Genomic DNA, 27707 nt, shown 5'->3' on the forward strand with positions numbered 1-27707 from the left:
CACCATGATGTACCTTCTACTTTTCAGTGATAAATAATGCTTGATATTTATGATATTACATGTTCACAGACCATTGGGCCCCCAGTCTTCCAGGACAACATATATATATATATATATATATATATACACATATATGCAGTACTGTGCAAAAGTCTTAGGCACCTGTAAAAAAAATTTGCCTTTAAAACTATATCAATTCTCTTGGGTATGCTGTCCTGCAGTTTTATAAGAGAATTGCCTGGTAGGTTGTTCCAAGCATTTTGGAGAACTTGCCACAGTTCTTCTGCAGATGTTGGCTGTTTCGCTTGCTTCTGGCTCTCCAGGTAATCCCAGAGACCTTTGATAACGGACGGAGTGTAGCACAGTGGGTAAGGAACTGGGCTTGTAACCGAAAGGTCGTAGGTTCGATTCCCGGGTAGGACACTGCCGTTGTACCCTTGAGCAAGGTACTTAACCGAAATTGCTTCAGTATATATCCAGCTGTATAAATGGATACAATGTAAAAAAAAAAAAAATGCTATGTAAAAGTTGTGTAAGTTGCTCTGGATAAGAGCATCTGCTAAATGCCTGTAATGTAATGATCAAGTTTTTATCTGAAAAGTAGTCTATTACTTAAAATATTACTTTATTTAACAAAATACAAAAATGTATCTGTAAAACTCATGTTTTGAAATCTCAAATTTGCTCTTTTCTACTGATACACTAATGCAGAAAACAAAAAATAAACATCTAAGACCAAATATACACTATATATTATATTAAAAAATCTATGGTGCCTAAGACTAATGTGCGATCTGATCCTGGCTACCTCTATACAACATAGACATGGACCATGCTACCGATTTTTGACAATTTCTTTCTGTACTGTCAAGTCTATGTATAGTCTCTGTCCAATGTATGTCTTGTGTCTTATATGTAAAGCACTATATGTGCACAATACACTGTGCCTCCTCTATTGTCATGTATTGTCATGCCACTAGTTTGTACAAAAGAACGCTCCTTTTGCATTGCTATTAAGTGTCTTGATTCTGCTGAATATGAATGTAATTCTCACTTTGATTCCAGAGCTTGCATGAGGAACTAAAAAATGGGAGCAAGAGGCCCAGCTGGAGAATTCCACTTCATCATTTAATCTAAAATAGAGGTTGAAGCCAAACATGCTTCAATTTGAGAACCAGGTAGATTAAATTTGTTTTAATCTTTTCTTTTTAGCTTAACTTTTAGTAATCTCTTTAATTGCGTTATATCTAATATAAAGCACTTTGTAACTATGCTTTTGAAAAGTGCAATACAAAATAGTCATACATTGTTTAAATATGTACATTTGGCTAATCTTTAGACTGTCAAGCTCATGAAATTCATTATCAACCATTAATTCAAACTGGTATACATTCATAAATGACACACTGTACAAGCGGCAATATCTTACTAATTAGTGGTAATTGCATCAGTCCTTTGTTTACTTGAAAAACACACACATAAGCTAGCAAAAGCAGTTAGCCACTGATTTATTTTCTGTCAAACATACTTGCTTCCTAAGTAGTTAAGCTCATGTGACTTCCGTTTCAGGGGTGGTGGTCACATGCTTCTGAAACCCAGCATGCAGGTCGTCCTTGTGGAGGTTGCTCAGCGTGCTGCAGGCAGGTCTTCTTCGGTAGCTCAGTTTGTCAGAATATTGGTCCCCGTAAATTTCCAGTGGTAAACTCGGGCAAGTTGCATGAAACCTGAGTAAACCAGTTGTGACACATCACTCGTATCACCTCACCCTGCTGTTAACAGTTGATGGACAATAGCAACAATGTACCGGGTTAATGGTGAATATCATTTATCATATCATATTTCATTTATTCAACTATCCTAATGTATTGAAGCAGAGATGTTTGGTGTTTGGTGAGGACATAAGACTAATTTAGTTTTTTGGTGCTTTATGTACTTCTTGTATGCCGCTTAGTCAAAACACTGCACAGTTCCTGCCTAGGTCCCATTATTCATGTCTTTCATTGGAAAATCTCATTGGTCCAGCTTCTGGACATTCTCAGTGGACATAAAGTATGTATTGTTCACATGATAAACTTACCAGTTGGCAATGACCACTCGAACACAAACACCTAGTATATGGCTTGGCTTCCACCTTAATGAGGTGATTTTAATATTTTATTATTTTTAACATTTTTAGTAATATTTTATTTTACTCCCTTTCTTGATCTTGTGGTGTAGGGGACATGCCGCTACTTCTCATAGTGGGGAACCAAACTGTAGGAGATATACATCAGTACCCTCATAGGTGGCACCAGCATGTAATAATCAGTCTCATAATTTTAAATATACAAACTATAAATTGGCAATTTAAATTAATAACTAAATTAATTATTATTAAAATTAGACATTATAGTCTATCTTAACCAAATCGTAATATCATACATTCAGCTAATACTAAATTAATATAAATGATTTAGTTAAGAGGTGAAGGTATTCTATTAAGTTCTTTGGATAAGCAGTGGCTGACTCAATTCAACACAAGAGTAATATGAATGCAGACAGCCATGTACATATAATAAAGCTTAGTAAACACAAAGTACCGAAAAGGGCAAAGCACAATTCTCTACAATAATGTACAGTATAACAAACTATGTGAGTGCATGTGTGTGTAGGTGTTGTGTGTGCGTGTGAGGAGGAGTGTTGGATGTTCCCATACGTGGGGGTTGTGTACCGGGGACACGGAGAACAAAGGAACAAGATGGAGTATGAATGGAGGGGTTTTTGAGTCTAGGTAAAGCTAGTGAAAAAAACTATGGTGCATGAAGCAGGATGCGCCTTACTCCGTTGCAGGCCTTGCAAACTCTTCCTGGCATGTGGACTCACACGAAAGGGAGATGGGAGAAGGGTGGCGAGTCAAGGGAAAGGAAAATGGAACTGAAAATGTAAAGTAAGCCAGTAGGGGTAGGGGGCATGGTTAAATGAGTCACTTTGAGGTGGACATATGGGCTTTGTAGTTCTGTGTCTTTTGTAGGCCATGGTACCTACAGTGGTCTGTTTTTAACTTGTATGATCATTGTGGTATTCCCTGTTTTCCTATAGCCGCGTTTCCACCAAAATTACCCGGAACTTTCAGTCCCAGGAACTACTTTACCAGGAACTAAAAGGTTCCTTCAGCCAATGGTTGTCTGCGTTTCCACCGGGGTCTAAAGTCCCGCGAAGATTAGGCAAATTAGCCCACTGACGTATGAAAAAGCGACGTTGTCGTCGGTCCATCTGTCATATGATTTCTTCTGTAACCCCATACTACCACCGAAGTAGCCTACATTATTTTCTAATAACCGGGACAGCCCGGAGGGGTTTATTCCACGTATATACAACGGGTTACCCACAATTACTTTATATATGGTTACTTTTGTATTTATTGATTTTTATCGATTTAATCACATGGAATTGAAATATTCTTCTGCAGCCGTTTGGGCATATTTTACCGTTGTCAAGCAAAACTGTCGTTGGTAGTTGAACTTGGACCGTTATGCAACAAATAGGATATAACAGACCAATAGTCAGATTGTAACTGTTTTATATATCCTCTCAAACACATTCATTATGTTTTTATGCGAACATTCGCTTTCATGTCTTGACATCCGAAGCGACAGAATGCATTCACATTTCCAATATAACTGGCAACAACAGCAGAAAACATGCACACGTTGTAAACAATTTGCTGTTTGATTACTTTCTCATCGTCAATTCTATATAGGCTAATCGCAAAATGACAAGAATAGAACGAAAACTCAGACTTGCGTGAAAATTTAAATTAGCAGTGGTAGAGCCACCGTTTGTTTTCCTTCGAAGTTACTGCTAGCCGAGCAGCGAAGTGTGCCCTCCAGATGCGAACCATGCACCATAAATTAGTCCATAGTCTTCCTGGTCTTTTTGTGGAATTGAAGAATGGCAGAGTAAAATTACGGCAGTCTGAAAAAACTAAAGGTACGATTACTAGAATTAACCTGTTATTTTACCCTGACAAAAAGTGCGGAAGGTGATTTCCAGTTTGCTTTTACTGTATCACCAATGTGAATTACGCATACCTCACATAACTGTATCAAACGTTTTGAGTCAATTACAACGGGCTAACAAAGAAAATCCGGAAGAAAATATTCAGCAACCGAATTAATCCGTTTTAATGTTTTAGTACGTAATATGCTGTCCCAGCACGAATGCTTAGCATTTTATAAAACTAATACTAAAGCAAGAAAAGAGCAGAAGAGCACACGTTATAATTCCAAGTTTGATTTGAAGTTATTATGAAAATAAGTCGGTTTGCGCCTGCATATTTTCAAACATGGCGCCTGAAAATATAGACACAAAAAAGAGTACTCGACCAATCAGAAATGTTCAGCGCTGCAAGCTCCACCCAAAAGGTTCCTGTACTTTCGGAAAGTACTACCCCCCGAGCAGGAACCTTTTGGGGGGTAAAACAAAGCCCCCAGAACTAAATTTAGACCCTAGTTCCTGCGGTGGAAACGCACTGAGTTCCTCAAAAGGTTCCTAGTTCCGGGGTATAGTTCCTGCGGTGGAAACGCGGCTTTTGTTTTTATTATTCCTGTTAAGCACTTTGAGCTGCATTCTGTATGAAAGGTGCTATACAAATAAAGCTATTGTTGTCGTTTTCATTTCCCAATCTCTCTTACACTAATGCCTATAACCTACTGGCAAAAGATTTGAAACTGGCTATCATTGTTGTAGTCTGTATTCTCGGTCACTTGTCTCCCCAGTACTGTCTCTGTGTCTGTGTTCCCTGAGCTGCTTCACTCCCCTGTACTTGTGTGATTTCACTATTCGGGTGGTTCCGGGTTTTCGTGGTTTCCCCCCTTCTTTCCAGTCTCGCTTTACTTACTTCCTGCTTATTTCTAGTTTTACTAATTTCTACTAATCCCTACTAATTTATAGATTGTAAAGTACTAACCTCACTAATATACTAACATGTGAAAATTACTAATGGACTAACACACACTAGTTTTGGGTTTTTGATAGTTTAGATCACTATACTAATACATTAACCAGTCTCCCCTTTTCCATGCTGCACTGTAGCTCCGCCCCTTTTCTTTCTAGCCTGCTCTAACGCTGAGTTCTGCAATTGCCTGCACCTGTCTCTTGCTCTGACTGCACCTCTCTCTCTCTGCACGTGTTTTACCTGCTTCACCCAGGCCGTCTATTATCATTGTTGTCTATGTGATTCCAGTCCGCGTTTTGTCAGTCCCCTGTCATTGAATTAGTTTTCCTAATGTTCTTCACCTGGATGTTATTTGTTACTGCTCCCTCACTCACTTAACCCCTCCTTGATTGTTATCTTCCCCAGTGTATAAATGTCAGTCTTTTCCACCTGTTCAGTGTCAGAACGTTGATTGAATTCATTGTGCCGACTGTTAGTAAGCCTTTGTCTATCGAGATTCCTGCGACACCCCTTTGTACGACTTCGAGTTTGCCTGCCCCTTTTGGTTTTGTTTGCTTCTGGTTTGACCTTCGCTTTGCCTTGACTTCTCTTTTGCCTGTCCCTTTGTACCTTCGCCACTCTGATCTCCTGGTTTTTGACTTTTCGCCTGTTTTTTCACTATTCTTTTGGAAACTCGATTCGGCACCGTACTCTCTCTGATTACGTGGCTTCGAACCTCGGACTGAATAAAGACAACGTTTTTTTTTTTGGATTTCCCTGGTCTGCGTGTGGGTCCTTGCACAGAACATCACAATCATGGCAGAAAATGGTAGTCATGATTATTTACTCTTTTGTGTGGATGCTTTGACAGTTTGTTCCAGTTAGCTGCATCACAGAGGTTGACCCTGTGTGGGTTGGTTTGGTTGTTTTGTCTGTAAGTGTCTTCTCTGTTGTGATGTTTTTGTGTGGACCCCAGGAAGAGTAGCTGATGTTCTGCATCAGCTAATGGGGATCCTGATAAAATCCTAATCCTAAACCCTGTAGTGGTCAGCAATTTGGGGGAAGTAGCTCATTGCTAAATGTTTCCCTCAAATTCAGATTACACCAAATCAGTTGGAGACCCTTCTCGCATGCCTGTGGAAGCTGTGAAGAGTTATTTATTAGCTGCTTTGTTTCTGCAGCACTGCAACTCTGTTTGGGGTTAGTGAGAGAACAGTTCACTGTCGAATGGCAGAGCTCTTTCCCTACTCTCCCGATCTTGGCTTGATTGCCAAGCTTGAATTAAAAAGCAGCGCTCCCCTCATTATCACATGGAGAAAGGAAATGCAGAAATAAACATGGAAATAAATATATGCAGGTGCTGTGAGTAACACTTGCTGCACAGCAAGAAGGCCCTTTGTTTGAATCACGGTTGGGGCCTTTCTGAATGGAGTTTGCATGTTCTCGCCATATCCGTGTGGGTTTCCTCCGAGTGGTTTCCTCCCACAGTCCAAAGACATGCGGGTTAGGTTAATCTGAGAGTCTAAATTGCCCCTAGGTATGAGTGTGTGAGTGAATGGTGTGTGTGCCCTGCGGTGGACTGGAATACTGTCCAGGATGTATTCCTGCCTCTCACCCAATGCATGTGATAGCTCTAGCACCTCCTGTGACCCTGACCAGGAATAAGCAGATATAGATAATGGATGGATGGATAAATATATACAGAGACCATTCAAGCAATTCATAAACATGAAAATGAACGTGTACAGAAATAAACGAAGAAGGCAATGAATATATATATATATATATATCCTATAGAACTGAATGAGTTAATTAATAAATATGGAAATAAATGCAAAAATACCAATTCATGTCAGATTTTTATCTATTTATTTCTGTATAAATTTATTTATTTTTACATTTTTCTTGCATTATTTATTTATCTTTAATATGGGATTTTTGGTCATTCATAGAATTCAATTGCCGACAATGGCAACCAATAGGCTACCAAGGTTAGCTCAACGTGAGCTTGCTCCCTGCGTGTGGGCGTTCCCGCATGGGCGTTCCTGCACTCACACCTTACCGCAAGGAAACTCGCGTAGCCTAAGCAGACAAAAACCCTTGTTTTTAGTGGACATGTTGCTATCAGTTGTAACAAATCAAGTCGCTATCCAGCTAGCTATTAAAAAAAAAAAAACGAATTCCTACGGTATGTAGTCTTCCTTATTTACCGAAAAGTTTTCTCGAAGGAGAACATTTTTTTTCAACCATATAAAGGACAAAAGACAAAACACTCACGTTATCCCCAGCACTGAAGTAAGTATAACACATTGTTTTAAAATTATTAATAAGGTTAATGAATACGATTGAGAGAAATTGTGAATGGTGGTTATAGAGTTAAACGTTCTCTTCACATTTTTAAACCAAACTCGTTCAACAGGTTGCTAAATTATGTAGGCTACCTCGGTTGCAGTTAGCTACTTGAGCTACGAATGCAAGAATTCAGATGGAGCAGTTTGGATTATAAATAGCCTAGATAAATAGAAAATGTCTTATCAATGTACATTTCGGTTTTTTAAGTTTGACCTTTGCTACGGAGACTCTTCAATTTCTCACCAGGGACAGTGATGTGTAATTCTCTATGAAAAACTAAAATTTAAAGTCTAAGCAAACTTGTTCGCCTCTCTTGCGCTTTGTACATGGTTCGTCTTTAAACCAAGAAGTTCGGTTTGTGTATGGATTTTCCTGAGAGCGTCAAAAAAGTGGATACTATACTATGCGTGACATTCTAATTTCTGAAACTTTATGCAATTAGTCTGTCCACCAGGGAATAGTGGCAGTATTAATAGTTTAATTTATTAGCGTTTGGTTAATAGTTAATTAATATTTGGCAAAGAAAATATAGCATAGCCTATTTTATGTCTGAAAGTACTGGTGCTTGTGGTGTGTGGGATACTCCGAATGCTAAGGAGCGCGAGTCTTTTCGGATTCATACTATGCGTGCAACAATTTTGTGTTGAATATATTGCTTAAATTGATTTACAAACACTGATATTTTCTGAGGAATGAAGGAAGTTTGTTTTGTTGTTATTGTTCATTAACATAATTGGTCATCACATGAATAATGTCCTACGGCATTCTTTACACCGTTCAAAGAAATAATAATTTGGGGAAATGAATGTTTAGCATATTTTCTGTGCTTAGTTAGTGACATCAAACTGTATTCAGTTGGAGTCAACTGACTGGTGGGGTTAGAAGTTACCCTCAGTTAACCTTATCCTATTGTGATTTCACGTATAGAATGAACTTTAAAAAAAATGTTTTATCGGAAAACAAATCAGACCATACCTGGGCTTGTGTTTGGGAATGGTCTATATAGGTGTAATTATTCTGAAGTAATGTAAAATTATTGTAAAATTGAATTCCTTACTTTCTGTATCTGTGATTGTCCAACCCTGAACATTAGTAAAATATAAGATGTGGGTGCCATTGCACCATGTCCCAAGTTCCGAGTTTTGTACAACTGCAGATCGCTCATCACTTTTCACTGAACACTCATCCTATTTTTCAGTGAGGGTACTATTTTCATGCTTTTCTTTCTATGATGACATGTAAGTGTCATTTTACATTTTATTACATACTTTTATGAACAATTGCTTTCTTCATAAACATGTAACAGTCATTTAAATATTCCATTAGCATGTGCACATACCTACCTTTGTGTCTTATATTTTTGGTTTCATAACTGAAATCTGCATTTCCTGTAAGTGATAAATGGACAAGACAAGCTTGCTGTTCTGCCCCTCCCCCAATTCCTTAATCTGCAAAGCAGAAAAGGTGAGGATGATAAAGTGAACTACAATACATAGTTGAAAAGTGACCTTTCTTGCAGTGTGACTTGATTGTTTTCTCTGATGATTCACCCAACCTTTTGGCCTTACTTGTGTCTCTGCCCGGCTGCCATTTCCCAATTGTGGCCAAACCTGAACAGGTTGCATTCCTGAACTGATCTGTGGAGTGTCTCAGTTGAGCCGGTGAAGGGAACTGAAAATATGTTTTGAGTGGAAATGGCCTGAGATTGTTGTCATCTTATACAAGACTAGCTTCGAAACAGGTGAACCCTGCTGCTTTGTTAATTCTAATTTCATTAACCATTTACCATAAAATTCCATTGGAAAACAGACTCAAAATGCAGAAGATGAGGAAATTAAGACCAACTCCTCAGAGGTTGCACTGCTGTCAGAAATCAGAACTTTCAAAATGCAGGCCATGAAAATGTATTTTGAAAAATTTCACCTACATTTTAAAGAACTGACATTATTAATAGTTATACATTAATGAATCACACATGTAACATGGGTCAGCAAAGATATTAATAAGAATTTTAAGTAACATCAATATGTTATTCCAAAAATAACTTGAGCAGGTAGTTGCCCGCTTAAAAAGCATTATTTCTAAATGTATTCTCCCTTAAACATTTACCAAAATATAAATGACAGTGGACCTGCTCCTTGGGTGAACCCTCTTTGAAAGGGATGTTACAGTTCTTTCAGTTCAGGTTGAAATTATACTTGCTCTAGGGGGGAATTCCTTAAAAAACCCAATTTAATTTGGCAGGGAAATATGCATGGCCTTCTTGATCATAGGCTCAAACCACTCCTTTACTAAAAGAACATCCATGTGGCATAACAAACTTAAAAATGGACTAACAACCACTTAATTGGGGAACATGTGGTAATAGTGGTAAGTTTAAATTGAATATAGGTTTGAGGAGGACAATGTCATCTCTTGTGCTAGTGACTAAATTTAAGAACCCCAAAATACCTCAGGTTAACAACCTGTATTACAGGGATGACAAACTCCAGTCCTGGAGGGCTGCCAGTTAAGACCTAGAGAACAAGGTGTGTGTACTCTTTAGCCAGCCAATGACTTAAATTAATCACTTGTAGTGAAACGCATTGAAAACAACAGATCACTGACCTGTATAACTGGATTTAAAGTTTCAGCCTGAAGAAGCTTTATACGCTTGGGTTGGCCTTGCCAGATCACATTCCTTTTCTGTCAGCCTCTGTTCATTTTCATGATCAGACTGCAGGTGAAGTTCATCTACGGGAAAACAGGAAGGAACTAAAAAATCTTTCAGCTGCCTTGTGGAACCGTAGGCACTTTTTTCCATTTTATATTTTTACAGTACCTTTATTGTATGTATGGCTGACATGTTGGCTAACCTACGCAAGAGGTTAAAACAATGTCAAACAAAAATACACACTATAATAAATAATTTGCATTTTGACAAAGCCAAAAATGATTCTTAGAAATGTGCTTTATAATTACATGTGGGGTATAGTGGTGGGCAATATGGCCTGAAATTCATATGATATCCCTAGATTTTTGAAAATGAAGAATAATACCTTGGATGATATAAAACCTGAAAGATTAGTACATGACTTATTTAGGGGTGCGAAACTTCAGCAACCTTATGATACAATATCATCCTGATATTTGAGTCGTGATAGAATACTATTGTAATTAGGGGTCCAAGCAGTGAAGCTGGTGGAACCCGATTGTATCTGTTAGAATTATTATTATTAGGGGTCCAAGCAGCGAAGCCGGTGGAACCCTATTGTATCTGTTAGGATTATTATTATTATTAGGGGTCCAAGCAGTGAAGCTGGTGGAACCCTATTGTATTTGTTAGGATTATTAGGGGTCCAAGCAGCGAAGCTGTATCTGTTAGGATTATTCTTATTATTATTTTTCTCCGCTAAAAGTGTCTGAGGCTCAGCAACCATAAGTCCTGGAGCAACCAAATTTGGCAGGTGGGTTCCTATGGCCCCCCACTACTCAGGCACTAAAAATCATGTATGTCAGCCAATTGGTGGCGCTATAACAAAGGGTAACGCGTAAAAGGCCATAACTCCCACACCATAAGTCCGATCAACACAAAACCTCATCGACATATGCATCTGAACGTGCTCTATAACTTTGCCATTGGGACCACCTATGTCCGCCATATTGTTTGCCCGCCATTTTGACTTTTTAGTTGGGGCGTGGAAGCTTTCTCCACTAAAATGTCTGAGGCTCAGCAACCATAAGTTGTAGACCAAGCAAATTTGGTAGGTGGGTTGCTATGGCCCCACACTACTCAGGCACTACAAACTACCTATGTCGACCAGTTGGTGGCGCTATAACAAAGGGCCATAACTGCCACACCATAAGTCCGATCAACACAAAACGTCATCAACCGATGCATCTGAATGTGCTCTACAACTTTGCTATTGGGACCACCTATGTCCGCCATATTATTTGCCCACCATTTGGATGTTTTTATTAGTTGGGGTGCGGAAGAGCTGGAGCTCAAAATCTAAGTGTTACAACATCTAGTAAACTTCTTTACGGCAAGCGACATCCATGGTGACGCAAGTAATACGACACCATAGGGTCTAGTTTTTATCAGTGAGGGGAGGGTCTGAACGTCGGGGAAGCAATGGAAGACAGTGCCAGCCAAAGTGCATGCTGGGCTATTAAAGGTTTGTTAGTAAAAGTTGAGAGGATGAATACTTTTCTTTGGCATGGATCCATTTGAAGACAGTATCGGGTGAGTTTGTTTAGTCTTTGCATCTGTCATTATGCTGAGAAATAGCTAAACCATTTTATTGGTAGGTTTTGAGTTTCTGTGCACATGCGCGAAAACACGCTGGTATAATAAGACAATGATGTCAATACATGTATAGTCCGTTTCATTCCGTTGCTACCATAACATAACAAACTATCTTGTGTCTACAGCTGCAGTTTCTCGCTGCAATTTCTAATATTGAATATAAACAAAAGATCAGAGGTGGGTAGTAACGCGTTATATTTTGTTGATATTTCGTCTTGTTTCGTTTTTTCTCAATGTCGTATTTATTATTTGAAATGTGTGTTTATGTGCTATTATTCTATCTGTCTCTGAGGCACTCAGAAATGTGCATTCTCTGCTAAGCTGAGCAATGGATTGGAATATGTGTCTGACATTCTGTTGCACGGTATACCGAAACTTCAGCACTTTTTCAGTACTATAAAAAAAAAAAATGAAACTGTTCACTATTAGAATTTTCTGACGTTAGTTTTGTCTCAAATGTAAAGGCCAGGGAAATGTGTCACCGGCACTACTGATTGAGAGGATGAAAAGTGTAATTTGTCAGACTCTTCGCTAGATGGCAGTAGCAACTAAGGTTGCCAAGTGAGGTGACGTGCGCTTGTGCATTCCCTTCGGTGATACAGCGCATGCTTCGACTCAATTGACTTCAGTAGAAATAGGTGTTCTAATTTGTGAAATATTTTATTATAGGAAGATGCTGTAATGTTATTAAAATATGCTGTTTTTAGATTTATTTAAAAGTGAAAGATCTGTTTAAAGATAATTTACTTTACAATTGTTTAATTATTGAAATATATTTAATATAGTTTTGTATGGTTTAGTGTTGTAACACTATAGGCCTATGCTTATTGATGTGTTGAACAGGCTTCAACTTAAAGGTTGTTAATAAACCAGGTTTTTAATAAACCGTGAAATCGAAAATCAGCTCTACCCTTGTGGACATTACGTTTCTGATCTATTAAGGTATTTTCAGTATCGTTAGGTACCGATTACTGAATCAGTATTGCTTCAGTATCGAGTATCGTGATACTAAACCTGGTATCGGTATCAAAGTCAAAATTTTGGTACCATGACAACACTAGTGTGACACTTTTTTTAATTGCGGCATGGAAGCGTCGCAGCTGTACATACATGCTGGGCCATCTAAGTGTTACGACATGCCATCTAAGTGTTACGACATAGTAATGGCCTTTACGGGATGCGGCCAGGACACATCCATGTTGACGCAACTGTCATCCGACAGCATCTCTTAGCACAAAATTGGCCATAAGTCATCAATTTTTTATACACTCATCATGATATTCAGTAGATATGTTGGGTGAAGATATCTGATCATGAGGACAAAGCCATTTTAAAATTGCTCCATAGGGGGCACGATGGTGCCAATGCTCGGACCCCTCCCAACGCCGCTTGCGGCTTTAATTTTCAATTATTCTGTCATTGTTTTTCTTTGTGTCTCGTTATCCCTCCCTGCTCTGGTTTGATTGTGCTTTGAGTTCACCTGTGTCTTGTTATCTTTGTGGCTCTTTAAGTTCTCTGTTTTCCTGACTTGGGTGCTGGTTCCTTGTGTTTCTGCCTGAGAGTATCTGCCTGTCTGTTTCAGCCCGCATTGTCTGGACTTGTTTTTCTTACCTGTTTTCTGTTACCTGTATGAGAGTAAAATCTTTGATTGGATTTGCCTTTTTGGAGTTCCTGGTGTTTTCCCCACTCTCCGTTTGGGTCCTGGTCCCCCGTTACCTGGCATATCTTAAATTGCGAGGAATGAAAGATCTTTAACTGAAATTATGACTAAATCAGAATTAATGTGGAGATCTCTAATTTGAGTTATGACTAGTCATAACTGAAATGGCGATACAGTATCTGGAATTCAAGTTGTGGATAGTCAAAACTGAATTGTTGATATCTTAATTGGAGGTCCCATACAACTGAATGGCGAAAGTAACTTCAATCTTACTAGCAAAAATGTAATTCGAGATTAAGTTTTTTGATGAGTGAAAATGCAGTTAGAGACAGGGTTCGTACGGTCATGAAAAACCTGGAAAAGTCATAGAAATTTAAAATGCAATTTCCAGGCCCTGGAAAAGTTATGGAAAATAATATTTTTTGAAAAGTAATGGAAACACAGCTAAAGTTCCGTCAAATATAATTACTAATTAATCCAATCATAAAAATAGTATGTATAGTAATAAAACGTAAATTGTCACGTAACCTTCGCGGTATTTTGGTGGTGTGAGAAGTTAATTCAGTCTGGCTCAGTCTGTTTACTGGCACGCCCAACAGGCACGCTTCTGCTAATGTAGCAGTTAGTAAACGTAGGCCCTACTGTGCCGACAATATGCCAGGGAAGTGCAGCTTCAATAATATATCAGGGCTCGAAATTAACTTTTTTACTTCGTAGCACTGGTGCTCCCAACTTCAAAAAGTTAGGAGCACCCACCAAAATGTAAGGAGCACCAACAATATATGCAATAGATTTTTTATTGATAAAAAACGACAATATAACAGTACGGTTTACAAGTAACAGTTAAACTGTCACGCATAAAATGTGTCGACTCTTCAAGGAATTGCGTGTTATGAATTCAAACGACAAAGAGCTTCTCGTCACATTAATACCGCTAATTAAATCAACCGCCAGTAAACTGCATCGGAGAAATGAGCTGTTTCAACCGGGTCGCTACACAAAACACTAAGTTAACGTTTCAAAAAAAATGCCGTAATCGTGCGCTTCAACTTTTCAGCTTTCGATAACGCTAATAAATTGAACTTTTGTATTTAGGTAACATTAGTTAACGCGTTAGCTCTGTGTGTCGCGTGACAGTGGAGTGCAGCGAAAGGGAGTGATTGAAGGCTAATATTAACCAATTTAAAATCAGCATTAAAGGTAAGAATGTCAAGCTCACGATTGGTTAGAAGGGTTACCGTCAGCTCACAAGGCACATACTGAGTGTACTAACTAGCGAATGTACAGAGAAAGACGTTCGACTGGAAAAACTGACAAAAATGTTAAACTATTCGAATTAAAATATGAGAGAATGTATCTAAGTGTGTCTGTCTGGTGTTTATTTGTTTTAGAGAGGCACCATATGTTTCAGATGCAGACCTAATTTTACTTAGTGTTACAATAAATAATTTTAAATTGTCCTGCTGAGATACAGTCATTTGTTTTGGTCATGGATATTCAGTTAAAGGTTGTGGAGAAGTCATGGAAAAGTCATTGAAAATCATTGGTGAAAAAGTGTATGAACCCTGTAGATATCTTAAATTAGCTCTTTGACTAATCATAAATCAGTTACAGATACCTGTAATGTGAATCTGGTCAGGCTATTAAATGTTTGCGACACAACTCCTTAATTAGCACTAAACAGGCGCAGAAAACAAACTAAGATTGGGGGAACTGGCGCCCTGTAGTGTGACGGTTGGATTCAGGTAGGGTTGTTGTTTCCCAAAAATATATAAAAATAATAGGCACCCCTAAAGATTCTCATGAATAAAATAAAATCAAACGAAATCTACATCAATATTAAGAGAAACTCTTGTGGCCTTCCATGGCTTCCTGTTTCACTGGAGGATTAAAGTGAGAACCTGCTTGTGAAACCCATTTTTCATCTTCGCCAGCAGAGAAAGACAAAGAATTGACGAACTGAAATGAAAATGGTTGCTGACCTTTGAAAATCAGGCAATTGATCAAAAATAAACTGAAGATGCTAGTTACTACTGTGAGGGCAATAATAAAGAAGTTTAAAACTGCTGGAGCGCAGCATGGTGGTGTGTGTGGAGTTTGCATATTCTCATCCCATGTCTGCATGGGTTTCCTCCCACGGTCCAAAGACATGCAGGTTAAGCTAATTGGAGACACTAAAGTGCTTGAATGTATGAGTGTGTAAGTGCATGGTGTGTGTGCCCTGTGATGGACTGGTGACCTGTTCAGGGTTTTTTCCTGCCTCTTGCCCAATGCATGCTGGGAGAGGCTCCAGCCCCTCTCACAACCATGTCCAGGAATATGATGTAGGATGGATTTAAGGATGCATATACTGAAAAGAAAAATACGGTGGTGGATCTTTAATGTTATGGGGCTACTTTGCTCACACTGGTCCTCGGGCCCTTGTTAAGGAAAGCAGCATCATGAACTCTACCCAAGTACCAGGACAATTTAGCTCTAAACCTGACTACCTCTGCCAGCAGACTGAAACTAATGGATCTTTCAGCAAGCCAATGACCCCAAATTCATGTTAAAATCCACAAATAAAAAGGTTAATGATGCAGAAGCATCATTGTGTAATGGCTACAACAGTCTAAAGACTGCTGAACTCCCTGAAAACCTGTGACTCAATTGAACAGCACAGCCCATAAGCACAGATCAACAAAGACATCAGGATCTGGAGAGATTGTGGGTGGAGGAAGAGTCTAAGATCCCTCCCAATGTGTTCTCTGGTCTTATAAGACGTTATGTAAAAAGGCTCAGTGCCATTATCCCTGCAAGGGGAGGGTGCACACAGTGCCAAATACAGGGGTGCCAATAACTGTGACGCACAATTTTTGTAAAGAAATGTGAGAAATGTGTTATTTTGGTAGTTTCCATTATATCATTAAATATATTCCATATGTTGGACAATGGAAATATAGGCACCTCAGCACTGGTACTCCTTATATTGAACAGTCTTAGTAATTGTTATCATGGATGCAGAATATTTTGGAAGGAATTGTATTACTGTACAAGTTTATGGCTCAGTTAAATTCCAGATTTGTCGCTGTCTGTTCTGTGAGATTTGATGTATGTATGTGTGTGTGTGTGTGTGTGTTATAACAAATTCAAACCAATTTAAACAGAATGAACACGCTATATTCACAGGAATCTAATCGAACGGAATTTATATATTACAACAGAGGCAACCAAACAATAAAAAAAAAAAAAAAAAACAACAAAATAACGATATGGCAAGTATTTGGTCAGGAAAACATAAACCCAGGTACAATCATTACTCAACTGGCAATGTGAAATAGTAACTGATTGTCCATTGAATAACAGTTAAAGTTGAAGTCCGAGTTTAGTTTAGTTGTCCGGTATCCACGAAACACAAATCAAGAAAACGTGCCAAAAATAATAAGTCCCGAAACCAAAATTAATGCATTAGTGCAAAAAATCTTCTTTCCTCTCCAAAAACAAATAATTAAGCAATGCATTGCATTCAAAGAAACAAACAAAAAAAAAAACCCAAAAAGCTTCGGCTCACCCTCCTAATGCAGTAGAAGAGAATTCTTTTTAAACGTAGGTTCAGCAGGTTACTCGTTTTCGTGTCTTGGAGCTGTGTTGAATAATTGTAGGTTGAAAAAAATACAATCCAAACAAAAACGCCAACAAATCTCAGAATTCTTGATTATTTTCTGCTGACTCCCCTTTACTCCATTCTCCGTTGCTACCTCTTGCCCCCAATCAAGTTAAAAAAACCTATCACCTGGCCCGTCACCACCTGTTTGCTGCTTGAGTGCAACTCTTTTGCGATACTTCGAAAAGGACTCATTATTGGGATGGCAGGTATGCCATCCCGCCAAGTTACGCCTTGGCGTGGGCATGCCCCATACCTATACAGCACCAAGAGTTTGGCACTTTTCAGGGTTCCCCACAGAAATAACCACAACAGCCACAGGCACTCAGCCCTTAAAAACATTAAATTCTGTACATTCTGACTCCATTTCAACAGACAGATTTCATAAACAACTTCACATGTCCACACAATAAAGCCCCAAACTATTTTTGCATTTTCTCCTTCTTCTTCTTCTTCTCATTCTTATTTTTCCTGCCGCCTATCCCACTAACAGCATGTCTCCCCATTGGACATTTTACCGACACCAGCCAAATCCTCACCCTCACGACCCAATCAAAAACTTGCATACACACGCAAAATACCCATACCTTTTTACTCTGAAACATTTCCAGTTTAAACAGCTGATCTGCCTGTGGCCTAGTGGATAAGATTATGGTCTTGGGAACATGGGGTCTCAGGTTCAAACCCTGCTAAACCCAGTTCAGTTATTAATCGGCTACAATATTGCAAAGCCATATGGATTCAACGGGAGCTCTTCTGTGCTTACTGGCCTGTGTTCTTCTTTAAAACCACGCGCAGGTTTGCTAATGATATTTCATGCATTGCATAGCTATGTCATGGTGCTTCATCCTCCGGTTGAAGGATTGAATCCCGCCTCGTCCTCAGGCAGATAATTTCCTCTTTTACACTAACGTTCTCTTACGCTTTTATATTTTCTTTACCAAAACTCACTCATGGCCACCCATATGCATTTCATGATGGCAAATGTATTCCTTTTAATTAAAAAGTTACACCAGTTCACCACTGTGCCATTTCTACTAACTATATTTCTTCACTTGGCTACCGTACAAAACCTTCTTCTCAGCAAACGGCACGTTTCTACATTCATGTTACCTCGCCCTGTTCTCTGTCTAGCCACATACAAACAATTACTACGTATGTACGTTCTGCAACTCCCCATTAAATCATTACATTTAAAATCATGACTCACTCATAAGTATAACTACTTGTACTGAACATGAGAAAAGCACATCAGTGCAATAGAATTCACACGTTACTTAATCCTCCACTTTAACAGCTAATGTTTTATACCGACTGTTATATATACCATTCCATAAGGAAACTAAGCTCGCTCATGGTCACTTCATTTACTTTGCATTATAGTCTGTGATCATGTCAACCTTCACCTACATGCCCATTCTGCTAAAAACGTATTGTTTCAACTACGCAATTTCATAATTTCATCCTAATTTCTCTCACGCTGTTGTTATTTTCTCATATGCAAAGCCTGCTGGGACATATGCATCTACTCCTATTCTCCACTATCAAGTTTTCTGGGTCTAGTTTAGCAAAACAGCGAAGAGGTTTCCCACCTGCAGATAAGCCTATCAAAATGCCTTATCAACCTCACAAACACTAAAAGTGCATCTCCATGAAATAACAGACAATGGAGCAGGACAGCAGAGTACACAAGTTGCGACCTAGGGAGCTCTAGTTCTATGGGCTTGCTGATTCTTTTCTCAATCAAAGTTTGTTGGATGGCCATCAAATCCGTGAGTACATACACTGGCCATATTTCACCTGCGTTTCTGTTGCGTTTACACTTACGCCACCGCACCCTTTGTCACAGCCACTGTTTTACATATATAGCAAATCGAAACTGCTAAACAGTACACGCTCATCAGACTGTACAAATTCACACAAGGATAGCCATAATCCACAACCGTTTCTTACAGGGTCACTTCGCATTTCTCACTCTCATAATAAAACGCTTTGCAAAAAGAAATGATATCTCATGAAAAACACGTTTTCAACGTACAAAAATGCCAAGTGACTTGAAAGAATGGAGGAAATATTGGGTAGCCTTGCTTTGGAATACATCTTATTTAATTTCGATGAGGCAAGATAGCCTATATTGTTTGTAGTACCGTAACTTGGCGTCATTTTGATATCAATACTTTTAATGGCAGGCTTGCAGTGGTCTTGTATGTATGAGTAACTTGGCATTTTTGTACGTTGAAAACGTGTTTATGAGATCAATACATACATTGAGTATATCAGTGGGATAAAATGCACAAATAACATAATATGGTGTGTACATATTTTAATGCACCAAACGTAATTTAATTACCTGTTTGTGTTACACGTTTACATTATGTGGCCCTCACAGTGTATTATTATGTCTGTGCGTTCTCATGTTCTTCTTGTGTGTATTTACAGGTATGCCAATTTAGGTCAGAACCCACTTGTGAATCTGATCTGGTGTATCCAGGTGTCCTGAGACAGGGGGCGCTATTTATAAAATGAGTTCCTCAGAGGAGACCGAGACTGACGATGGAACCCACGGCCCTGCGAGAAAGAGGTAAAAATTCATGAATCAGAGAGTTAATGGGCTGTGACTTAGAGCTGCATTAAGAGGATGACTTTAACTGGAAGCTCTGTCTCCATGTGCTGTGAGTTAGCGCTGCAGTATGAGGATGAGTTTAACTGGAAGCTCTGTCTCCATGTGCTTTGTTTTAGAGCTGTAGTAAGAGTATGAGTTTAACTGGAAGTTCTGTCTCCATGTTCTATGAGTAAGAACTGCAGTTAAAGGATGATTTTAACTGGAAGCTCTGTCTCCATGTACTGTGTTTTAGAGCTGTAGTACGAGGATGAGTTTAACTGGAATCTCTGTCTCCATGTTTTGTTCACAGGGTCCGGGTAGAGAGGGCAGGGTCACCTGTACCCAGCTGTCTGTCTATGAAGAGTGATCATTCAATGCCTCATCCAAGCAACTTCAGAGGAGAGTTCACAGGTGATCAAAGGTAATGATACTAGTTCACATTGACACTATTGTTGAATTAATCTTAAATTTAATTGCCAACTTTCAGGTGTAGTGGGGTGCAAGATAGCACGTTCAGGTCCACACGGGTGTATTAAATCATTTTAAAGTGTCATGATGTGTTTTAGGCCTTGTCCACACGTATACTGATTTTTTTTTAAACTTCGTTTTTTCCCACCGTTTTGGCCTCCCGACCACACGAAAATGGCATTTTAAGTCACTGAAAACTAAGCTTTTTGAAAACGCCTTCCAAGGTGGAGATTTTTCAAAACTCCAGTTTCTCTGTCTTCGTGTGGACAAGAAAAACGGAGCTTTATGAAAACGCTGACGTCATTACATCAACTCGCGCATCTGTTACCTTGGCAATTGGTGTATTGCGCATGCGGCAATCGTCGTTTTAGCGTTCTCGTGTGGAGGGAGATATTTTTTAGAACACCGGTCGTGTGGATGGGATTTTTTTTTTTTTAAACGGACGGGTAAATTACTTTTTCAGATTAATCCGTATACGTGCGGACAGGGCCTTATATCACATTCGGATGTGCTGTGAGTTAGAGCTGCAGTAAGAGTATGAGTTTAACTGGGTGCTCTGTCTCCATGTGCTGTGAGTTAGAGCAACAGTAAGAGGATGAGTTTAACTGGAAGCTCTGTCTCCATGTGCTGTGAGTTAGAGCTGCAGTGAGAGGATGAGTTTAATTAAAAGCTCTGTCTCCATGTGCTGTGAGTTAGAGCTGCAGTAAGATGATGAGTTTAACTGGAAGCTCTGTCTCCATGTGCTGTGAGTTAGAACTGCAGTAAGAGGATGAGTTTAACTGGAAGCTCTGTCTTCATGTGCTGTGTATTAGAGCTGTAGTAAGAGGATGGGTTTAACTGGAAGCTCTGTCTCCATGTGCTGTGAGTTCGAGTTGCAGTAAGAGGATGAGTTTTACTGAATACTTTGTCTCCATGTTTTGTTCACAGTGTCCGGGTAGATAGGGCTGGGTCACCTGTACCCAGCTGTCTGTCTATGAGGAGTGATCATTCAATGCCTCATCCAAGCAACTTCAGAGGAGAGTTCACAGGTGATCAAAGGTAACGATACAAGTTCACATTGACACTATTGTTGAATTAATCTTAAATTTAATTGCCAACTTTCATGTGTAGTGGGGTGCAGGATAGCACGTTCTGGTCCACACGGGTGTATTAAATCATTTTAAAGTGTCATGATGTGTTTTAGGCCTTGTCCACATGTATACTGATTTTTTTTTAAACTTCGTTTTTTCCCTCCGTTTTGGCCTCCCGTCCACACGAAAATGGCGTTTTAAGTCACTGAAAACTAAGCTTTTTGAAAACGCCTTCCAAGGTGGAGATTTTTCAAAACTCCAGTTTCTCTGTCTTTGTCTTGACAAAAAAAACTGAGCTTTATGAAAACGCTGACGTCATTACGTCAACTCGCGCATCAGTTACCATGGCAATTGGTGTATTGCGCATGCGGCAATCGTCGTTTTAGCGTTCTCGTGTGGAGGGAGATATTTTTTAAAACACCGGTCGTGTGGATGGGATTTTTTTTTTTTAAACGGAGGGGTAAATAACTACTTTTTCAGATTACTCCGTATAGGTGCGGACAGGGCCTTATATCACATTCGGATGTGCTGTGAGTTAGAGCTGCAGTAAGAGTATGAGTTTAACTGGAAGCTCTGTCTCCATATGCTGTGAGTTAGAGCTACAGTAAGAGGATGAGTTTAACTGGATGCTCTGTCTCCATGTGCTGTGAGTTAGAGCTGCAGTAAGAGGATGAGTTTAACTAGAAGCTCTGTCTCCCTGTGCTGTGAGTTAGAGCTGCAGTAAGAGGATGAGTTTAACTAAAAGCTCTGTCTCCATGTGCTGTGAGTTAGAACTGCAGTAAGAGGATGAGTTTACATGGAAGCTCTGTCTCCCTGTGCTGTGAGTTAGAGCTGCAGTGAGAAGATGAGTTTAACTGGAAGCTCTGTCTCCATGTGCTGTGAGTTAGAGCTGCAGTAAGAGGATGAGTTTAACTGGAAGCTCTGTCTCCATGTGCTGTGAGTTAGAACTGCAGTAAGAGGATGAGTTTAACTGGAAGCTCTGTCTTCATGTGCTGTGTTTTAGAGCTGTAGTAAGAGGATGAGTTTAACTAGAAGCTCTGTCTCCATGTGCTGTGAGTTAGAGCTGTAGTAAGAGGATGAGTTTAACTGGAAGCTCTGTGTCCATGTTTTGTTCACAGGGTAGAGAGGGCAGGGTCACCTGTACCCAGCTGTCTGTCTATGAGGAGTGATCATTCAAGGCCTCATCCAAGCAACTTCAGAGGAGAGTTCACAGGTGATCAAAGGTAATGATACTAGTTCACATTGACACTATTGTTGAATTAATCTTAAGTTTAATTGCCAACTTTCAGGTGTAGTGGGGTGCAGGATAGCACGTTCTGGTCCACACGGGTGTATTAAATCATTTTAAAGTGTCATGATGTGTTTTAGGCCTTGTCCACATGTATACTGATTTCTTTTTAAACTTCGTTTTTTCCCTCCGTTTTGGCCTCCCGTCCACACGAAAATGGCGTTTTAAGTCACTGAAAACTAAGCTTTTTGAAAACGCCTTCCAAGGTGGAGATTTTTCAAAACTCCAGTTTCTCTGTCTTTGTCTTGACAAAAAAAACTGAGCTTTATGAAAACGCTGACGTCATTACGTCAACTCGCGCATCAGTTACCATGGCAATTGGTGTATTGCGCATGCGGCAATCGTCGTTTTAGCGTTCTCGTGTGGAGGGAGATATTTTTTAAAACACCGGTCGTGTGGATGGGATTTTTTTTTTTTTAAACGGAGGGGTAAATAACTACTTTTTCAAATGAATCCGTATAGGTGCGGACAGGGCCTTATATCACATTCGGATGTGCTGTGAGTTAGAGCTGCAGTAAGAGTATGAGTTTAACTGGAAGCTCTGTCTCCATGTGCTGTGAGTTAGAGCTGCAGTAAGAGTATGAGTTTAACTGGAAGCTCTGTCTCCATGTGCTGTGAGTTAGAGCTGTAGTAAGAGGATGAGTTTAACAGGAAGCTCTACTCCGTGTGCTGTGAGTTAGTGCTGCAGTAAGAGAATGACTTTAGCTGGAAGCTCTGTCTCCATATGCTGTGAGTTAGAGCTGCAGTAAGAGGATGAGTTTAACTGGATGCTCTGTCTCTATGTGCTGTGAGTTAGAGCTGCAGTAAGAAGATGAATTTAACTGTAAACTTTGTCTCATGATTTGTTCACAGAATCCACTGCTCACAGGTGTCCAACCATATTGTAGAGAGGAGTTCAGGGAAACTGTTCTCAAAACAGGTATTATTTATATATTTTTTATATTTTAATATTTGCTAGTGTGATTGTCTTGTACTGTACACTGCATTTCCTTTGAATATGATTGCATGACAAAAAATGAATTGGTAGCCTTTAATTGATAAGATTGAATATGCAATCAGGTTTTTTAATTTTGTAAAGTGCTACCTGGTCCTCCTGGGCTCACAGAAAGACCCAAATTAACTTTTTTAGGTCCCAAACACAATGGGAGAGTAAGACTCCAAACAGAGTGTTTGAAGCATGCAGTTTATAGTCAGAATTTTCCAAATGTATTGCACTGAGAAACTGATTTATTCTTTGGGAACTCTTGATTTATCACAAGTAGTGTCTCTACAAAACCACACAATAAAATGTCCAGTGTTAATTCAACTCTCATCTCTTTTAACAGATAATGTTTCATCCCACTCTGCAATGTGGGACCAAATGTTATCTGTTAAGAGTTGAACTAACACTGGACATTAACTGGGCATTTTACTGTGCATTAATCAGGGATAAAAGGTGCACTTCAGACTCAAGGCTTTGGACCTTCTGCATGTATTCTGTTTTAAAGTATCTGTCCCCATTCTGGCCTTCCTATAAGAAAAAACGTGAGATATATTGCAAGAATCTGATTGTTTCAATGGCTCTGATACAGCACACCACTTCATGTATTTATTTTACACTGATACAGCACACCTCTTCATGCGTTTATTTCACACTGATAGAGCACACCTCTTCATGTTTTTATTTCACACTGATACAGCACACCTCTTCATGTGTTTATTTCACACTGATACAGTACACCACTTTGTGTGTTTATTTCACACACTGACACAGCACACCACTTCATGTATTTATTTCACACACTGATGCAGCACACCTCTTCATGTCTTTATTTCACACTGATGCAGCACTCCTCTTCATGTCTTTATTTCACACTAATACAGCTGACCAGCAGCCCTGTGAAGCAGAAGGATCTCACTGACTCACTGGAGAGAGATGAGCAGCACAGTAAGAGTTTTCACTCATTGCTACTGTGTGTCCATTTGAATGCTCAAATGAGCTTAGCAATCAAATATAACAGAGTACAATGTTTTGTAATGTTTTGTTGATTTATAGCATCTACACTTTCATAATAGTGTTTTACGTCAACAGTCTTGCATATGGAAAACATCACACACTACATGTGCACAAAGGTGTTTAAATTAAAATATTGCATCCAGCAGTGATTATGGGGCAAGCAAATGCACATGAGATTAAATGTCCCTGAAAGAGATTCAAATCTGGTCTGAGTTTTTATCCAGGATTAATGAGCACTGAGCATAAAAATGATAAGATGATTAAATTACTACATGACCCATGAAGACCATATTTACCACATCACACTATGAAAAATCAAGAAATTGAATGTGATAAAGGAATTGAATCCTTTTTCATTGTTTGATATGTTTTCATTGTGCGTGTAGAACAGACTGTGAGAAGTGTGTAACACCTTAAGATGTGTGTATACCATTGTGAAAATGGAATGCATATGTATTTTTTATTACCTGTTCTGTTATTTTAAACATTGCTTCTCATATTTCCTCTCCTCAGATAAATCCATAGATAGAGCCCAGCAGGCACTGAAAACTGCTCTGAAGAAGAAGTTTGAATGCATATTTGAAGGTTTAGCAAAGCAGGCCAACCCAACCCTCCTCAATGAGATCTATACAGAGCTCTACATCACAGAGGGGGGAAGTGGGGGCGTTAATGGTGAACACGAGGTCAGACAGATTGAGACAGCATCCAAGAGACAAACCACACAGGAGACTGCAATCTTCTGCAATGACATCTTTAAGCCTTTGCCTGGACAAGAGAAACCCATCAGAACTGTGCTTACAAAGGGCATCGCTGGCATTGGGAAAACCGTCTCTGTGCAAAAGTTCATTCTGGACTGGGCAGAAGGAAAAGCCAATCAGGACATTGATTTCATCTTCACTCTTCCTTTCCGAGATCTGAATCTGAAAAAGGAGAGAGAATTCAGTCTGATGCAACTTCTGCAGCACTACTTTCCACAACTGAAAGAGATCATGAGTATTGAAGGCGATAAAGTGAAAATTGTATTTATCTTTGATGGTCTGGATGAGTGTCGACTTCCTCTAGATTTCCAAAGCAATAAGATCTGCTGTGATATAACAGAGTCATCATCAGTTGATGTGCTGCTGACCAACCTCATTCTGGGGAATCTGCTTCCCTCTGCTCTCCTCTGGATAACCTCCCGACCAGCAGCAGCCAATCAGATCCCTCCTGAGTGCGTCCACCAGGTGACAGAGGTACGAGGATTCAATGACCCACAGAAGGAGGAGTACTTCAAGAAGAGAATCAGAGATTGGAACAAGGCCAGCAAAATTATCGCACACATAAAGTCATCCAGGAGTCTGCACATCATGTGTCACATACCAGTCTTCTGCTGGATTTCTGCTACTGTTCTGGAGACAATGTTGGATAAAGTGAGTGGAGACCTGCCCAAAACTCTGACTGAAATGTACACACACTTCCTGCTCATTCAGACTAATGTGAAGAATGATAAGTATCATGGCACCAATGAGACAACCCCAAAGATAATGTCAGTATCAGATACACAAATCATCCTGAAACTGGGGCAGCTGGCTTTACTACAGCTGGAAAGGGGCAATCTGATATTCTATGAAGAGGATCTGAGAGAGATGGGCATTGATGTCAGTGCAGCTTCAGTGTACTCTGGGGTGTGCACAGAGATCTTTAAAGAGGAGTGTGGGTTGGGTGAGGAGAAGGTCTACTGCTTTGTGCATCTGAGCATTCAGGAGTATCTGGCTGCCTTGTTTGTGTTTCATTCATGTGTAAATGAGAACAGAAATGTACTCAGAGCAGAAGAATCAAAACCTCGCAGTGACAGAGTGCAGCTGTCTGAGTTACACAGGACTGCAGTGGATCAGGCCTTAGGGAGTAAGAATGGACACCTGGACCTTTTCCTCAGATTCCTTCTAGGCCTCTCTCTGGACTCCATTCAGACTCTATTAGGAGGAATACTGACACAGACAGGAAGCAGATCAGAGAGCATTGAGAAAACAGTATTGTACATAAAGGAGAGGATCAGATACGAATCTTCAGCAGGGAGGACCATAAATCTGTTCCACTGTCTCAATGAACTGAATGACAACTCTCTAGTGGAGGAAATCAAGAATTTCCAGAGATCGGGAAAACTCTCTAATAAAATTCTGGAACCACACCAATGTTCAGCCCTGGCCTTTATGTTACTGATGTCAGAGGAGATCCTAGATGAGTTTGACTTGAAGACCTACAAAACATCAGCAGCAGGTTATCAGAGACTGCTACCAGTAGTCAGGAACTGCAGGAAGGCCATGTGAGTATTATGTAATTATTAAAGTAGATAATGACAGCATGTTTTTATAAACACTTCATAGTTAAAGTGAAAATAGAATACAATAAAGTTGTGAGGCAAGTGAGAACTATTATTTTTGAGTCAAGCTATTTTAACAGATTGTGCCCTCATTTAATGAATACAAACGTACCATCAAAGGTAAAAAATGTATCCAACATGTAAAATGTATTTCATTAGATTTAATTTACATATTATCATTAAAGATGCCAGTTATTAAATACATGAATTCCTTGTGAGGCAAACCAATGTGATGGATCAATAATGGTCCAAACATACAACTCGCAGATTTAAATGAAGAGACGGTATAGTATGTTACAGTATTAAGATGAACATATTCCCCATCAAATAAAAAAATACAAGCTACCTTTACACAAAATTAGACAGACACGGAAAATAGGGGAACCCATCTGCCGCGGGCAGGCACCGGTTTGTTATGGAAAATCAACAGTGGCAGGAGGCGGGGGTGCCCAGCTGGTCTAGTTGGTCTAGGGCTGGAGCTTCGGGCCGGGGTTAGGGTTAGCTATGCCCACCACCCACTCCTGCCCCTCAAATATAAGAGAGACTAAAAATATATGTTTTGAGCCTAGCTTTAAATAAGGTGATAGTGTCTGCGCCCCGAACATGGGCAGGCAACTTGTTCCACAGGAGGGGAGCACGATAGGAGAAGGCTCTACCACCTATGGTACTTTTAGATATTCTAGGAATAACAAGGAGGCCTGCACCCTGCGAACAGAGTGTTCATGAGGGAATATAAGGAAGAAGTAAATAATTTAAGTACAAAGGGGCAAGCCCATGTAAGGCCTTAAAGGTAAGAAGCAGTATCTTGTACTCTGTTCGGAATTTAACTGGCAACCAGTGAAGCGATGCTAACACTGGGCTGATGTGCTCGAATCTCCTTGTTCTAGTGAGAATACGAGCTGCTGCATTTTGAATTAGCTGGAGCCCTTCAGAGAGGAATTTGCAAATCCAGAGAAAAGAGCATCGCAGTAATCTAATCTTGAAGTAACAAAAGCATGAACTAGCTTTTCTACATCATGTAAGGACAGTATTTTCTGAATTTTTGAGATGTTTCTCAAGTGATGAA

General features: G+C 39.6%; 1 protein-coding gene across 1 annotated transcript in view; it reads left to right on the forward strand.

Moving 5' to 3' along the window:
* Nucleotides 1–6988: 6988 nt before the first annotated feature.
* LOC118218916 (NLR family CARD domain-containing protein 3-like) overlaps nucleotides 6989–27707 on the forward strand; it is a gene marked incomplete at its 3' end in the record, with an annotated part of 32921 nt that continues 12202 nt past the window's right edge. The window contains exons 1-5 of the mRNA XM_035401673.1: nucleotides 6989–7210; nucleotides 19350–19439; nucleotides 23139–23205; nucleotides 24150–24213; nucleotides 24796–26584. Of these exons, the coding sequence (XP_035257564.1) occupies nucleotides 19381–19439; nucleotides 23139–23205; nucleotides 24150–24213; nucleotides 24796–26584 (1979 nt within the window). The remainder of the gene's footprint in view (nucleotides 7211–19349; nucleotides 19440–23138; nucleotides 23206–24149; nucleotides 24214–24795; nucleotides 26585–27707) is intronic.

The sequence above is a fragment of the Anguilla anguilla genome, chromosome 19, assembly GCF_013347855.1.
Source record: "Anguilla anguilla isolate fAngAng1 chromosome 19, fAngAng1.pri, whole genome shotgun sequence".
NCBI lineage: Eukaryota > Metazoa > Chordata > Actinopteri > Anguilliformes > Anguillidae > Anguilla > Anguilla anguilla.